The 16,727-nt window shown below is 40.7% G+C and overlaps 1 protein-coding gene across 5 annotated transcripts in view; it reads left to right on the forward strand.

Annotated features, from left to right (window-relative positions):
• The window catches only part of LOC144637732 (tyrosine-protein kinase transmembrane receptor Ror-like), a 39,537-nt gene extending 26,755 nt beyond the window's left edge, over positions 1-12,782 (forward strand). For 4 of the 5 annotated variants that reach the window (XM_078496807.1, XM_078496808.1, XM_078496806.1 and 1 more), the window contains 10 exons: positions 909-1,324; positions 2,987-3,298; positions 4,039-4,068; positions 4,463-4,493; positions 5,371-5,544; positions 6,435-6,679; positions 7,628-7,684; positions 8,114-8,320; positions 9,171-9,451; positions 10,237-12,782. In XM_078496807.1, coding sequence (XP_078352933.1) covers positions 909-1,324; positions 2,987-3,298; positions 4,039-4,068; positions 4,463-4,493; positions 5,371-5,544; positions 6,435-6,679; positions 7,628-7,684; positions 8,114-8,320; positions 9,171-9,451; positions 10,237-11,103 — 2,620 coding nt within the window. In that variant the 3' untranslated portion in view covers positions 11,104-12,782. The remainder of the gene's footprint in view (positions 1-908; positions 1,325-2,986; positions 3,299-4,038; positions 4,069-4,462; positions 4,494-5,370; positions 5,545-6,434; positions 6,680-7,627; positions 7,685-8,113; positions 8,321-9,170; positions 9,452-10,236) is intronic. The other variant, XM_078496809.1, reaches the window with a different exon arrangement.
• The last annotated feature ends 3,945 nt before the right edge of the window (positions 12,783-16,727 follow it).

Genomic DNA, 16,727 nt, shown 5'->3' on the forward strand with positions numbered 1-16,727 from the left:
TGAGACCTGCTTCGTACCCAGACGCCTCTCTCTTGTTTGGGGAAATGGGCGCACAAGGGAGGAAGGGAAGGCGAATGGAAGAGAGACCTCATCCTTCTCCTTCCCGTGGTCCCTCGCGCTTCGCGCTCGCTTTGTTATTGCAGCAAAAATGCGAGGCGCCTGAGGAGGCGGCTGTATTGAGACCATAAAGGAGAAATTGTATGTCGACGTTGGGGTTTTTGATCTTATCAGTCCAAAAAAATGTCACTGTTTAGAATAGTGATAACAAAACAATGGTACGTAACAGTACCTCGGGTATTTGAATTGAGGTGAGGCAGAGGGTTGGGTAATAGTCGTGGAAAGGGTAACTTAGCCGGCAGGGGCTGGCGCGAGAAACGAAAGGATCTGGTCTTCATGTATGCAGTCCATTCTCGTTCCCATAGCCCTTTCGTTTCTCTTAGCCGGCTGGGCCCTTGGCAGGAGAAAACGAAGGGCTCTGGGGACACAGGATTTCCCGTCCAAGATTCTAGGACTTCCGGTCTTCATGTATGCAGTCATGACGTTTCAAAAGAATGTATGGAAGAGTCGTTACGTTTAAAAAATCGAATTAATTTAAAAATCCTGTGTTCCCAGAGCCTTTCGTTTTCTTGTGCCAAGGCCCAGTCGGCTAAGAGAAACGAAAGGGGACGAGAATGGTATACAGTCGTGATGTTTTTTTTAATGTGTGAGAGAGTCATGGCGTTTTTGACTTCCGTTCAAGACTTTTTTGTTTCAAACAACCGATACAAAATGTCGAATTTGTTCAATGAACCTACTGCTAAGAGCCCTTCGTTTCTTGTGCCGAAGCCTCCCCAGCTAAGAGAAACGAAAAGGGCTCTGGGGACGAGAATGAAGGAAATATAAAGCTGAGTGTAAATTCTCCATTCTAGGTACCCGGTGTGTGAGCTGTACTCTGGTGGTGAGCTATGCAAGCCTTATCTCGACGGTCAGCAGGTTTATGTCAGCTTAAAGACTGTGTCCCAGGCTGCGCAGGGCTCCAAGGTGAAAAGCAACTATGACATGTTGGCAGAGTTCGTTTCCCAGGGATGCCGGGATTACGTGTTGCCAACGTTGTGTAATTACGCTTTTCCGCCGTGTGATATGTCCCATTCTAAAGCCAAGCCGAGGAAGTTTTGTCAAGATGATTGCCTGGTTTTGAAGAATAACATCTGTAAGTTCGATTTCGAGCGCGCTCGTAAAATCGCGCGTAAATTTCCGTACGTGTCCAAGCTGTTGCCTGACTGCGCCAGTATGCCGGCTGTGGGGGATCCTGATTATAAGAGCTGTATCAGAGTGGTCTCTCAAGGTACGTATTACAGTTTATTGTTATAAAAAGAAACTCTTTAAAAAAATTGGGTGGGATCGGGATTCGGGCGTAAAGAAGGGTGAGATAGCGAGGTTAAAGGGACATCGTCAGCGTTCTTACCGTGCTGACCTGGACACTACTTTTCACGTTTTGAAAAAAGTCCACCGTGGACTTTTTCAAAACGAACCTTCAAAATACGCGTAGAGAACCTTGAGAAATCTGCTTCAATCTTCTCAGTGTTTTTTTTTTCTTCTAAACTTTCCCATTAAGTGAAACACTGAGAAGATTGAAGCAGATTTCTCAAGGTTCTCTACGCGTATTTTTGATTTCGGGTTAAAATTTCAAAACGTGAAAACTAGTGTCCAGGTCAGCGCGGTCTGAACGCTGACCATGTCCCTTTAAAGGGGCTGTGTTACGCAATTCTAGGTAATTTCGGCACTGTCCAACTGGTCATAGAATTAACTGAAATGTCACGATAACGGCTTAAAACTGTAGAAGAACTTAAAAGAAACACAGAAAGGCCAAAAACGGTAGGATGGGCAAAATTCGAGAAGATTAAAATGGATTGCTTTCGGGTAAACGTGAAAAACGTCGGCCCGACATTTTTCAAGTTTATCTAAATCTGTATGAAAATGTCATTTACAATGCTCGAAAATCATCCTTGTTTGTTATGTGGCCGTGATTTTGCTAATAAAAGACTTTTGTTCTGCCACTTTAAAGTTAAGTGCTCTTAAGTAACGAAAATAAATAGAATTACCTAAAATACCGTGACCTAGCCCCTTTAACCCTTTCAGTGCTGAATTTCTCCAAAAACTGGGTTTTTTTCTACCGTTAAACTGAATTTTTGATGGTACGATCCTGAATTTCCCTTAACTTTGCTTAAAAAGCACTTTTCCACAATGCAGCAAGATTTTGAGGAAGATTCCATTAAAAATTGTACAAAAATGTACTTTAGTGCATGCGCATAAGCCAAAATTTGGACAAAAGTCGACTTTACTTTAACAAGAGAAAAAGGCGAGCCCTATTGTGGACCCACGTTAAACTCATTGACTCCTGAGACTAAATATTGGAAACAACATCAAAACTAAAACTGCCACTCGGTAGCTTTCATTTGAATGGTCACACACTAGGGTTTTGTCTGCAGTTACAAGCACCTTGTACAGTGCCACACGAAAGTACTGCTTATAAGGTTTCATTTGAATGGTCACACACTAGGGTTTCATCCACAGACTTAACAGTTAGAACCAACTTGTACAGCATAATAAACAGTACCACATGAAAGTACTGCTCAATAGCTTTCATTTGAATGGTTACACGTTAGGGTTTCATCTACAGACTAGAGCTAAGCCTGGTTTTCACTAGCGACGCAAGCAAAAGCGCAATCACGTAAAAAGGACAGCACAAGCATAAAACTGCAATGCGCTTATGCTTTTGCTTGACTCGAAGCCGTTTTCACGGTGAAATAAGAGCTGTTATTCTTGCACTTGTGCTTACGTCGCTAGTGAAAACCAGGCTTTAGAACCACCTTGTACAGCGTAACAAGTAGTACCACACGAACATATTGTTCAAATGCTTCCAGAGACAGGAGGTTTTATTCGTGGAGTGAAGGCCGAAGAGAGGACTTCATAACGCTAATTGACGTTGTTTTTTGCTCATGAACAGTACCCAAGTTCAAAGTGAGTCTGGATAACAACATAACAATGTTTGAAAACAAGCCGGTTATCTTCAAATGCAGACTGAGCAGTAAAAAGGTACAGGTTAACATCACGTGGTACAAAGACGGCCGGCCTGTCAGTGAGGCGCATCCAACTTACAAGGTAACCGCTTTCCGTTGGGGATCGCGGCTCAGGATTCGACGGGCTAAAGCGAAGGATGCTGGGATATTTCAGTGCAGGGCGAAAGGTCCCGGAGGAACAGCTACCGCGCAGGCGTGGTTGAAAATCAATGGATATCTCAACACTCCTCCCATCTCAAGTACAGTTTTTTCGATTATTTACCTTTTCTTTTTGCTGCTTACGATTTCCAGTCAAATTCTCCTTGTCTCCTACACAGACGTTCTTTTCGCTAGTCACGCGTTCCTCCGCAACGTTCGATTACGTGACAAGCACAAAGAGCGTTCGCGTGGAAGGCTACAAAATTGTTATACAGTTGAATCTCGATAACTCGAACCCTCAATAACCCGGACCTCCCGCTAACTCGACCTTTTCCGATTCCCATCCAGGTCGTTTTGTTTCTAATTTTACCTTCGATAACTCGAACTCCCGATATCTCGAACCTTTTTCGATTTCCCTTAAAGGTTCGAGCTATCGGGGTCAACAATATTTTGTTCAGTTGGAGTCGCAGTTAACCCTGTTGTTGCGCTGCTTGGAATTTTTTTCTAACTTCCGTCGGGAATTAAGTGAGTTTTTCAAAGCAAACGTTCGTGAAAGGACTTGAAGGGTTCCAGATCATCAATAACCAATCAACAAACTTCATGCTCCAAAAGTTATCACGTCAGTATGACGTCATAAGGATTCGATGTCACTTAGCAACCTCTCTTACGAAACTGCGGACTCATCTTAACTTTCAGAAAAGGAATTCGTTATTTGAGATTTTGCCCAAATAGTTTACAGTCCAAATCCCATCTTTAAGAATTTCTATTGTGTTGTTATTTTTCGTCTTCTAATAAAGTTATCATTCTCTTAAAACCATTTGTTTTTTTATTATTTTCACAGTTAAAAGTGATCCGAACTCTGAGAAACCAGGTAGTGTATTTTAAAGAACATATCAATATTGTAAATGATAAATGGCAACAGCAGAACGCTGGAGATGAGAAATGAAAGTTTGATAGTATGATAGAGGTCCCAGGGAAGTATGCCAAGTCATTTTTTCTGATTTTTTTTTTTCAACTTAATAGGAAACCTCAAAATAATATATTTCTTATATAGAAAAACACCAATAAAGAAAAAAAAAAACCAAAATGATTAAGGATGGTTTCGGCTGACGAAGGTTAAGATGGATTACAAACGAGAAACTTTCGTCCCACCGCTTAATAGATTTTGAAATTAAATCGCGCTATTAACAGATGGCAGTGATCATTTAAGATCCAGTGTTTCCTTGTTTTGTTTTATTCATTTGTTTTGTCTTTTCTTGTTACAGACATTAGCCGACCAGCCACAGGATCTTTGAGGTAAGTGTTACAACAAACAGTACAGTAACAAAAAAACAAAAGCTCTAAAATATCGTCAACCGCAACAGCAACTAAAAATTACAATAGAACAGCAACGCGATGATTAGAAAAAAGTTTTTAATTTGCGCAAAATCATCGTGAAGTAGAAAGTAAGTGGTGTCCATTTTTGAAGAGACTAAACTTGCACTTACAATTTTAAAGGAAGTTTTCTTCGACGCATTCCGATTCTTATCAAACAATCAATCAATCAATCAATCAATCAAGCGATCAATCAATCAATCAAAACTCGCTAGCATCCCGAAAACTGTGACGTCAGCCCGTTGTCATCCTCGCAGTTTGAACACCGTCTCAGACAACTTGAGCAGTTGCGTAAAGAAAGACTGAAAAAAGTCAGGCTTGCCGGGACTCGAACCCTGACTTCTGCGATACCGGTGCAGCGCTCTAACCAATTGAGATAACAAGCCAATTGGGAGTTGGTCATTAAATTGGTTCGTAATATACCCGGTGAAGATAAAGATTAAATTATGAATATATGAAATCATATATTTGAACTGCGGATGAAGAATAAATGAAGGGAAGACCCTCGCAGTTATGAACACAACTTAAGCAGTTGCGAAAAGAAAGCCTGAAAAAATCAGGCTTGCCGGGACTCAGGCTTGCGAGGATTTTCCCTTCATTTATTCTTCATTCGCAGTTCAAATATATGATTTCATACATTCATTATCTCATTTAGCAACCTCTCTTATGAAAACCACGGGCTCACTAAACTTTTTCGGGAAAGAGCGCTCAACAAAAAAGGTTCTTGTTATTGTAAGTAACGAGTATTTAGCATTGTGGACCACTGAACAGGATGTAATCGATTCTTGTTCTTTTACAGGACCCTTCCACCATTCCAAGGCGCGTGTGAGTCTTATCGTGGAGAAGCGTGTGCAAATTTCATTGGTAATCAAAGCATCTGGGTTCCTTTCAAAGGACGACATCAGCAAGACATTGAAAAGAAACTGTCAATGGCACTTACGGTGATTCGAGCTGCCAATCAGATGTCTGAAAGGTAAGCGGCACTCACAACGGATAGACAGACAGACAGACAGACAGACAGACAGAGAGGCAAACAGGCAGACAGACAGACAAACAGACAGGTGGGCAGACAGACAGACAAATGATAATAATATTTAAGATTTCTATGGCGCAAATTATCATGTAAATATGACCAAATGCGCCTTACAAATATATAGAGGCATATATATAGGCAGGCAGACAGATAGACAGACAGGCAGGCATACCAACAGGCAGGCAGGTAGGCAGACAGACAGACAGACAAGCAGACACAGACAGACAGACAGACAGGCAGGCAGGCAGACAGACAAACAGGCAGGCAGACATTTGTTGAAACTCCACGTGTTCTAGTGCAAATTCATGAATTCGTTTGGTTCTTTTGTCGTTAACTGTTCGTTTATTGACCAAGAAGTGCGCGCGTTGTCTTTGAGAGGGAAATTATTCAAGATTTTTGGCTTAAAATACCTTAACGCGTATGTTCTGTGTAGTTGCAAATTGAATACTGTACGCAGTTTATCATCAATTAGAAGTTGATAAAATAAATTAACCGCCTAACGATTTTGGAAAGCTGACGTTTCGAGCGTTATTCCTTTGTAAGTGCAAAGGATTTGCGCTCGAATCGCCGTCAGCTTTCCATTTCACCACGGCTATCCTGTCCCTGGCGTTCGGTTAGTTGGGAAACAGCGCGAAGAACGGCAAGTGAAAAAAGGAGGAGGGTTTGCCTCTTAGCTTAACGAACGCCTGGCCGTGAACAGCCTTCACCACGGGTCCACGGCGGTTTACCTTGTCAAGTTGATAATAAACAAAGTGGCTTTAATCAGGCATTATTTTTTTACTGTGCGAAGGTTGACATTAGCAACTAATCAGGTTATTCCGGTTTGACAGGTGCATGCAATTTGGCATACCCGCCATGTGTTTTCATATCTTCCCAACGTGCGATGCTCGTACCCAGGACTCCAAGCCTCGTCTGTGCCGTGAGGACTGTTTTGCTCTGTTTGAAGACGTTTGTTTGTCGGAGCTGCAGTTCGCGCAGATGGATCCAATGTTCAGCGCTTTACTGCCAAACTGCTCCGCCCTCCCCAAACGTGACAACAAAGACCATTCTTACTGCACTTCGCTTGGAATACCGGGTAAGTGGAGCGCAAATGTTATTACAGTCGGAGATGGACAAGTCTCCTTCACACGTTTTTTTGAGGGGATGTGTCTCCAATAAGCCTAACAGCTAAACACTATGTAACTCAACGCGCGTTGCGTGACATCCAAGAAAACGTCTGCGAAGGAGACTAATGCTGGATTTCCACTGATGCGTAATTTTTTACGCGCGTGAAAAATTTAGAGACAATGTATGAACGATTTGCGTTCACGTTAACGCAAGTCGTTCATACATTGTCTCTAAATTTTTTCACGCACGTAAAAAATTACGCGTCAGTGGAAATCCACCTTAAGGATGGACAGGAGTAAGCCATGCATTGTTTGTTTTGGCAAGTCTTCTTAGAAACACAGAAAAGTTTGTTCAGTATTGTTCAGTGGAAACACAGTGGAATCAAGACTTCTCGAACACGTCACGTCATGTTGCTTAGCAACTACAGTGAAACCTCGATATAACGAAGGGCCAAGGGACTGGCAAAATTTGTTCGCTATAACGAGGTTTCGTTATATCGAGGTTCTTTCTCATACAGTTTACTATTACTGGAGCGAAGAATGTCATTCGTTATATCGAGGACTTCGCTATATAGAGGTTCGTTAAACGAGGTTCCACTGTAGTAAGATGTAAATTGTTAGACTTTCTGAAAGTCGTTTGCTTCTCGTTTCCGGTTTGGTGTTAGAAGACCCTCGCGCTCGCTGTTCGCGCCTCAACTTGTAGGAAGTCTATTAAATTGCGGACTCATCCAAGTCTCAGTTTTGACATTTCTACAAGATAGCGGTGGGAATCCACGACAACAATCTGTAAAGTGTTCTCAACACCCTGCAAGGCCGCATCCTTAGAACATGGCCAATCCAAACGTACCAGTATTATATATTTTCCTTGCCGCGGCGAACAGTTCATTTTGTAATGCTGTTTTCCCTTTATTTTTCAGGATTGTCAACTCCAGCCACTCCTTCACTTCCAGTTCTGCCTCGTCCTGGGATTCAAGGTGAGTAAAACCTTACACTGCTGAACTGTTCTGTCTCAGAAAAATAGAAATAAACCTAAACCTAAAAATCTGTTTAAAAGCGCGTTTGGCTGCGGCTGGCTTGGATGGAAATGGATTGGAATTTGAAAACGTTAGCCAATGTTTTCAAGTTGTTCCGCGCGCCTTAAAAAAAATCGATATTTATAGCCGAAGTTTAATTTCTATTCACAAATAACAGGAGCCCATTGGGCTCCTGCAAATAAATAATGTCATATCTTCCGTTAAATGTTCAAAGATAATGTTTTTCATAGGTAAAGTTGCCTACCACTTATATCAGAACAGTTTAGACCCCCAAAACTCCGAAATCCCCGTGACATAGTCCCTTTAATATTGTCATTCTTGTGATTTGGATTATTGTTGGGTACTTTTCAACTACGTGTATTTTTAAAGTTCCAGATTGTTATAACGGCACCGGAGAAACATATGCTGGCCGACAGAACGCTACCAAATCGGGACGCCCCTGCCGTACGTGGCCGTACATGGACCCCCCTCACAACTTCTGCCGCAATCCAAAAGGACATGGTGCGATGCCGTGGTGTTATGTTGGTCCGGGTTACGAGAAGGAGACTTGTGACATTAAAAAATGTTCTGCGACTGGTAAGTTTAAATCTGATTTCTTTCCATATATCGCAATAGCTATTTTCTGCTTTCAAGGGTATGGTTTTGGAGTATTAATGAGTTAATACTACAGTTAATCTGGACCAGTTTAAATAAGTCTGTATATTTTGTTCTGTAACATGGTATCCATTTTAGTTATTCGGAAAGGAGATACAGTGGAACCTCGAAATAACAAAAGGCCAAGGGACTGGCAAAATATGTTCGCTATAATGAGGTTTCGTTATATCGAGGTTCTTTTCCACATGTTTTACTATTAGAGGGGGGTGAATAGAAAAACGGATCGACGGATTTTGACTATATTTTGGCCCGGATTTCGGATTCAGAGCATATTTTTAAATGGATTTTCGGATCCTTCAATAGAATTTGGTCATTAAATTACAACGGATCGACGGATTCGGTCATTAAATTGTGACGGATCGGCGGATTTAAATTACCCCTATTCACTCCCCTCCTATTACTGGGGCGAAGAATATCGTTCGTTAAATCGAGGTTCCACTGTATATCAGTTTTAACAGTTTGGTATGGGATACAGTTTTACAAATTGCATCAATGAAATTTAGTTCATTTGGTGATTTTGTGTAACAGCGACAAAGTTACTGTACAATTTAACCACCGCGAAGTTAGAAATATGGTTTTGAAAATTAAATATAGCATTTCATGGTTTGGTACAGCGTGAAAGTTTCCAATTGCCCAACGGTACAAGTTACCCAGTTCTCCTGGGGTTACTCCCTCCCCTCTCCATCCCCACCTACCCACCCAGGTAAAAGTATTGTTTGACAACCCATTTGAAAACAAACCGTTACTGACTGTCACATTGTACCCTGTTTAGGCCCTTCAGGGAACACAGGTAAAAAACAGGCGCAAAAACAAGTACGAACCATCTATAATCTACGAACCATCTACGTCATTTCCATTATCATGGCAGTTTTGATTGTGGCGTTCCTGTCAATCATCGTGTACTTGAAGGTTCAGCACAGAAAGAGCGCACTGCCGCAGAAGGACCACAACTCTTCCGGTTCTATCTCCAAGAGTACCCAGAGTACCTTGCAGCATCCGAGCTTTGATTTGAAGCAAAGTATAAGTGAGATCAAGTCGTGCGTCTTTAATCAGGTCAGTTGTGCTGCGGTGTTCTTTATAACATGCGATCAGGTGTTCTTTTTTTCGCGGGTAAAAGAGAACGCCTGATCGCAGGTTGCGTTAAAGGGTCTATGTCACGGGGATTTCGCAGATTTTTGGTCTAAACTGTTCTGAAATTAGTGGTAGGCAGCTTTACCCATAAAAAACATTATCTTTAAAAATCTAAAAGAAGATGTAACCTTGATTTGGGGATAGAAATCAAACTTTGGCTACAAATACCGAATTTTTTAAAGACGGGCGGAAAGAACTTGGAAACGTTAGCCTCACTTTTTCAAGTTGCAATCCATTTCCATCCGAGCCATCCAGAGCCAAAGACGCTTGTTAACAGTTTCAGTGTCCTAATATAGCAATTGTTAATATAAATGGACTATTATTTTTAAGTTTCCTACGACACAAATTTAAATTTTGGCTGTTCATTATTTTTTTCCGTGACATAATTTAAGTTCCCAGTTGCGTTAAGTCGTATCGTGCATGGGTAAGCAGTTAATAGATTCGTTGGTACGTTAGGAATAGTTCGTAAAGTGTTATCGATCGGGTAAGGGTAGTTTTGAAAAGAACTGTTGCTGGTGACTGTGGACGTTTCGACAACCTGAGTGGAAGTCATCTTGACTCTAAGAGGAAGTCAGGTTGTCGAAACGTCACCAACAAAAGTTATTTTAGGTTGCGCACAGCATCAACTTTTTATCAAGAGACACCGTACATAGTAGATATATTTTATTGTCCAATATAACAGAAACATTTGATTCCATCTTTAACAGAACCACGAAGTAAACCACGGCAAAGTGAAGTTTCTTGAAAGTCTTGGTGAAGGAGGATTCTCTAAGGTCTGCAAAGGTGCGCTGATAAAAGTCGACTCTAACGACGCAGACGTGGAAATCGCCATCAAACGCCTCAAAAGCGATGTGCCAACGGCTGCCTTAGAGAACTTCAAGAAGGAGACGTCCATTTTGGCCAATTTACAGGACATTAACATCCTGAGTTTGATTGGTGTGTCTGCTGGAGAGGAGCCACGGTTCATGGTATTCGAGTATTGTACTGATATGGACCTTCATCGATTCTTAGTGGACAACGCGTCCAAGCTATCGGGCTTGATACCGTCTGATATCTCCGAGTACGATCTGTTATTGGACTTCTCGTTACAAGCCGCGTCCGGCATGGACTTCCTTGTGGAGAATCACTTCGTTCACTGCGATATTGCCGCCAGAAACTGCTACGTGACCGAAGGCAACATCTTAAAAATATCAAATCTTGGCATCGGAAGCTACAAATACCCCTCGGATTACTCCTGGGTACACAGTAGTGCGTTACTTCCGGTGAGATGGATGGCACCGGAAGCGCTCAACACTCTGCAGTTTAGTCACATGACAGACGTGTGGTCATACGGGGTCTTACTATGGGAAATGTACTCCTTCGGTTGCCAGCCGTACAACGGGTCCACAAATCAGGAAGCTATTGAGCAAATACGTAATCTGCAACTTCTGTCATGTCCGGACAGTTGCCCCGCCCGGATGTTCGGGTTGATGCGGGAGTGTTGGGAAGAAAACCCCTCGGATAGACCGCAGTTTACCGAGACTTGCTCCCGACTCCGTGAATGGGCGGGTGACTCGATTGCAGAGAGCCATTAGTGTCAGGAAAACGCGTCATCAATTGGAATGGCAGCAAGGAGAGAACGTTCAACAGGGAGCCCATCTTGTGACGAGCGACATGTGGCTGGCGGTCAGACCGGTGGACATGTACAGCGCAATATTACTGTTGGAATCATTTAAGCTCTCGGGTATTATCAAAGCAAGAGAGCCAAGTATTTAACAATATTTGCCGCCATGGCAAAAATTTGACACCGAAAGCAGCATGGGTGCACTAGTGAAAAGATAGACTGAAAGGTGTACAGGAATCTAATGTCCAATTTAATTTTATACTCTTCTGCGAGGAAAGAATATTTACCAAAAATGTTCAGTTTTCACATCGAATTCATAAAGGATCTAAAAAAATTAGTTCGCACACCGTGACTAAGTCTCCTGCACAGCAATTGTTTGAGTTGTCACGCGATCTTTTCGTCACGCGATCTTCCTAATTGAGGGGATTGCGTGATGAACCAAATCACGGCTGCGTGTGAGACTTAGCGTGACTGTGAATAACGTTTTTTCAGGGAAAAAAGCAAATGCTCGAGCTTATTTCCAAGATATATTTATTTATACTATTGTAAACACAAGGTCACCAAGACGCATGTTATTTTAACTTAAATACAAAAAATATTACCGTATTCGCAAATTGTTTTGAGGTGGAGTGAGAATTTCTACAAAGAGGTAACATTGCCGCTAGAAAAAAGAATGCGTGATTTATGTCCGTGATTAGAAGTTATATTAATAAGTCAATTTAATCAATAAGCATGAAGCTGTCAATTATACATGATTGACAAGTCTGTTGCATAAATTTGTATCATTGGTATGAATGATAAGCGAGTAGTGAGAGGTAGTTGTTCATATATCGAACAGTTTAGTCAGTATTGTATTATATTGTTGTTGTATTTAATTGCAAGAGAAGTTCACTTGTTCGAGGTTTTTAGTAACCAGTGCTCGTTACACATTCCTTAATTAGTTGATAAAAGGGCCCGTGGTTATCATGAAGTATTAGTTTTAATGATCTAGACGATTAGATGTACTCAAAGCTGCTCTTTCTTCTTGAAAATTTACTGCAGTAACAAGTTAATTTCTGAGACTATGTTGTATTCATATAGTAATATCAGAATGGGGTTAGAGCGGTTTTCACTTGAGTGTCGAAAGTAATTCGCGTTTGCATTGGTTTTGCATTACTACGCTTAGTGATTGGTTTAAAAATCTCTCGCCACTTTCTCAGCCAATCAGAACTAAAACTAAAACCCATCATGACTCACTCGCGCATGTTTCCCGCGCTTCGTGCCGGCTACAACTATTTGCTTCGAGTTTTGATTGGTTCACTGGATTGTCCGTGTTCTTTGTGATTGGCTAGAGTGATTATTTTGGTTTTACGACACTCAGTTGAAAACTGCTCTAAGCGTTTCTTATTTTTTTTATTTTTTATTTTTTTCAACTTTTTTCTCCTTTGGTTTAAAAGTATGATACTCTGGCAGGTCCAAAGTAACATGCCGCCAAGAAGTGCACTAAAAGAGGAACTGGCTGAGGGTAAATTTTGAAGAAGAACAAAGCAGCTACAAGTCTCAACCAATTGTAACGTGAAAAAAACATTAACTACTGTACAAATGTATAACTGCATGTGAAGATGTATATCTGGTTTCATACATGTTATAAATAAACCAACATTAATACAATCCACGATGTTGTCATTTGCGCAGTTTTGTTAGAAAGCGCAAGTTCGCCCAAGTTCTCGTTTATTCTCGAAAAACCCACATACAAGTTACTCCCGTCACCGAGCTAAAAAAAAACGTAGAAGAGAACAACGCGCTTGAAGTTCTCCTGATTTCTTCGAAGGAGCTTCGACCACCCCCCTTCTCCATCCACTCCCATTCTGGAAGAATTCTCTAGTTGGCACTACAAAAATTTAATAACAACAAATTCAAAATAACAAAACAAAATGCCTGCTTTCCATAGCCTGCAGAACAGGCGGTTTATTTTGCGGGTCGAAGCGCGAAGTGCGAGTTTCTATTTTGCGGGTCGCGTGGGGGCGATTTTTTTTCCCTCGCGCTCCGCGCTCGTGGGGTCGCGCTTCGCGCGATCTCGCAATAACCCCGCAAAAAATAAACCGCCTGTTCTGCAGGCTAGCTTTCCATGGAGGCCGTGTCTAAAATTTACTTAAAATTTAGATATTACTTTAAACTGTGCCGACTTCATTTAGCTTTGAAATCGGCCAGTGAAGATGCCTGTCTTAGGTCTACAGGTAAGTTGTTCCACAACTGAGCTCCACTGTATTGCTCTAGTTACATTGTCTCGACAGTCGAGCGCCTCTTTTCAATGAAACGTAATCAAGTGCATTTGAATTTTCGACTCACGGTCCTTCTCTTTGCCGATTTTCGGTCTCGTTACTTATTGTGGCTGGACAAGTTTTAATTGAATTCGTATGCTTGTAATGAAATTATGTAACAAAACTGTTATTCAAAAGCTGGCGGAGTTGGTGAATTTCAGTCATATCAATAAAAGTTGGATTGATTTGATTTGAATTTTTTTTTTAAAAAACAAAATTTATAAGAAATAAAAAACTGGAACAGATGATAGCAAAATGGCTTGGCTGCCAAATTTTTCACCAACTTTTTGCTCGTTCTTTTTTTATGTGAAAATAAGCCCGGGGAAATAGTTTATTTTATCCCGGAACAAACTAAATTCTGCTACTTGATTTCTGACGGTATTCATAGTTTGTAAATAAAGTAACATACTTTAGTTGCCAAAGATCTCACTGAGAGCAAAATTGTTGAATACTCAGCAGATTGCTTTTGCTTGCCATACATACATATACACACTGATTTTTTCAAGTAAAGTACCGGTAAGGAGTTGTAAGGGACGGACCAATTTTTTTGGAGGCGGGGGAGATCAATTTTTTTTTCCGGCTGCATCTTCTTGCAGACAACGTTTTTTATGTCTGCAAACAATTTATTTGGGCTTTTAACAATTTTTTTCAGGATTTTTGATCCCCTCCGCCCTCCTGGTCCGTCCCCAGGCTAAGTTTTTTTTTACAATTTTTCCTATTTCCTTGCGCTTATCAGAATTTCCTTGTCAACTAAGGACTGCTTGTCTTTTGCTCAAGGTAAAGCTTGTCGTTACGGCTGCTGTTGTACTCATTCCTTTGGAACTCCAACCGACAAATAATGCATCCCGCAGAAAGGCTAGAGAGGCCTACCTGATACACAGAGGCCAAACACTTGCGCCTAATGGTATTAACCGTAGAAATGAACATTGACAATTTCATCATTTTTGGTTTTTTCAATTTTATTATTATTATTATTATTATATATCTTGTCACCGTATATCTTTATATAGCCTGTATTAGTTAAACATTAACCCACACTGTATTATCCAAATTCAAATTTTAGAGCCGTTATTTTCCTTATACTATAGTACTGGCCCTGAAGAAGACTAGCTCTGCTAGTTGAAATATTGGCCAATAAATCTTGCCGGCTCCTGCCGTTGTACCAGCCTTGCAATCAATTTGGTATTTCGAGGATATAGAAGTGTCGAGAAAGTGTCTAAAAAACGATTTTCAATTTCTATACACATTTCTATAAAAAACTGATTTAAAATTCCCGAGAAAATTTGGCAAATTTACGGAAAATTGAAAACGTGCAGTACTAAAAATCGATTCTGCTGCTGAAAACTTTGCTTGTAATAAATTTGGAAAACAAAACACTTCCGTGGATGTCAGCCAGCTCTGGGAGCATTTCGAAGTGGTGAATAATTTATCATTTATTTGCTCGTATAAAAAAGACGAGGCACGTCAAGTCCTTTTGAAAGGCTTCACTGCCAAGGTCACAGATCTCGGACGGGCGAGCACTTTTGCTTTTGCAAATAAGTAGCGCTAAGATCGATTCTTTAAGTTTATTTATCGATTCTTTGATAATTTTATGGAAACGCTAAAATGTATCCTGTTGCATCAATAGAAAGCAAGTTATCTCGATATATCACAGTCAAATATAAGAAATAACTAGATTGCCATTAGTCGACAAGTGCCGTATGGAACAGGTGCACGGTAGATAAATATTTGATAAATTGGAGAAATAATCACTAATGAACGGAGAAACGTGGAAACGAAATAAAAACGTCAAGAATTGTCATGCCCGGGGGAAATAACTTGTCAGGACAAATAATGTTTATTTAATACACAGCCTACTGTCAGAAATTGGAAACAGGTAAAATGACAATTTTGGTTTTTGTGAATTATAATGATATATCGCAGAAAAAATAAAAACAGTTAAAGGAAGAAACACGACGGAAACGATAAAACAAACAGTAAGAGCACAGGCGATCGAAATTTAAGGACTTCAGTCTCGTTATATCTAGTCTGAAGAAGTGAAAGCAGTTTTTGTAGAGAAAAGATCAGAAAAGCAAGAGTTTTGTCAAATTTCTTTGTTATGTACTTTGCTATCGGTTTGGGCCAGCGATGGAAAACAAAAATGAACGTATCGACTGATTTTCAAACAAATTTCTATAGCCTGCGAACAAGTGCGATATAGAGCGAAACAAAATCGGCAAGGATGCTTTTTTTTCGGCCCGCTTCACTCGCCGATTTCTTTCGCCATACACCCCTCTCTAGGAAGCCTATTTGAATGCTTTTGTAGGTCAGGTCGGGATCAGAACGTATTGATTTCTCAACAAGGATCTGGTAAATGTTAATATTCAAAGCTTAATTAATGCAAAAATGTTTTTTTTTTTTTTTCAACCGGATGTGGTATCATGCCCAGGAAATCACCGACTTCCCTCCCACAATGGTGCTTGTTTCAAGAATTTCAAGATATTTCGTTGAGATTTAAAAAATCTTCATCGCAGACTTACAGGCGCCTAATATAAATTGGAAATCATGCAACAAGGGCACATGGACAAGAAATTGATACGCGCCAGACGCAATTTCGGAAACTTAAAAGCGGCCCAAAAGCCTGAGGGCACACACTTTATCTTGTCACTTGTGATGCAAAATAACGATCCATTTAGAGAAGGCTTTTTGTTTGCAGAAATGTTACGCTAAAGTGCGGCCAGAGACAAAGCAAACTGCACTTTGCGTCAACTTGGAGACGTTGAAAAGATAAACATAAGCTGATTAGCAAGGAATCCTATTCATTCACTCCGGTAAAGGGGCGTTGCAACTCCACTCTCACTCGCCGAAAAGGAATATTTCAAAACGCTAATTAAAAAAATATTCTTCAAAGTTTGTTTTTAAAAGTTTGCTCGTCTCGTTTTTCAATAACAGCGTTTACGACAACTGTCACTCAAAAAACTGCAATCTTCGCGGAAACAAAGTAATTTTACGTTTGGCAAACTTATTCCCTGTAAAAACCTTTTTACACAGTTAAGTAAAAACAGACCATTTTCACCGCATTCTGACACGTAGAAACCCAAACTTCCACAGGCATAAGGCTGGAACATTTGATACTTGTCGCTATATTTTCCGACAATTTTATGGCTGTTTGTCGTAAACTTTGACAGTGCTGACAGATTGGACCGGTTACTATGCCAACCTGTCAGATGTCTCTCGGCTTGGGTGAGCGCCTTTTATTCTCGTTGTTGACTCAGGAGATAAAGCAAGGGAAATATGGAAAAACAAAATGGGTTTG

Source organism: Oculina patagonica, chromosome 14 (assembly GCF_052425735.1).
Source record: "Oculina patagonica isolate OP01 chromosome 14, crgOcupat, whole genome shotgun sequence".
NCBI lineage: Eukaryota > Metazoa > Cnidaria > Anthozoa > Scleractinia > Oculinidae > Oculina > Oculina patagonica.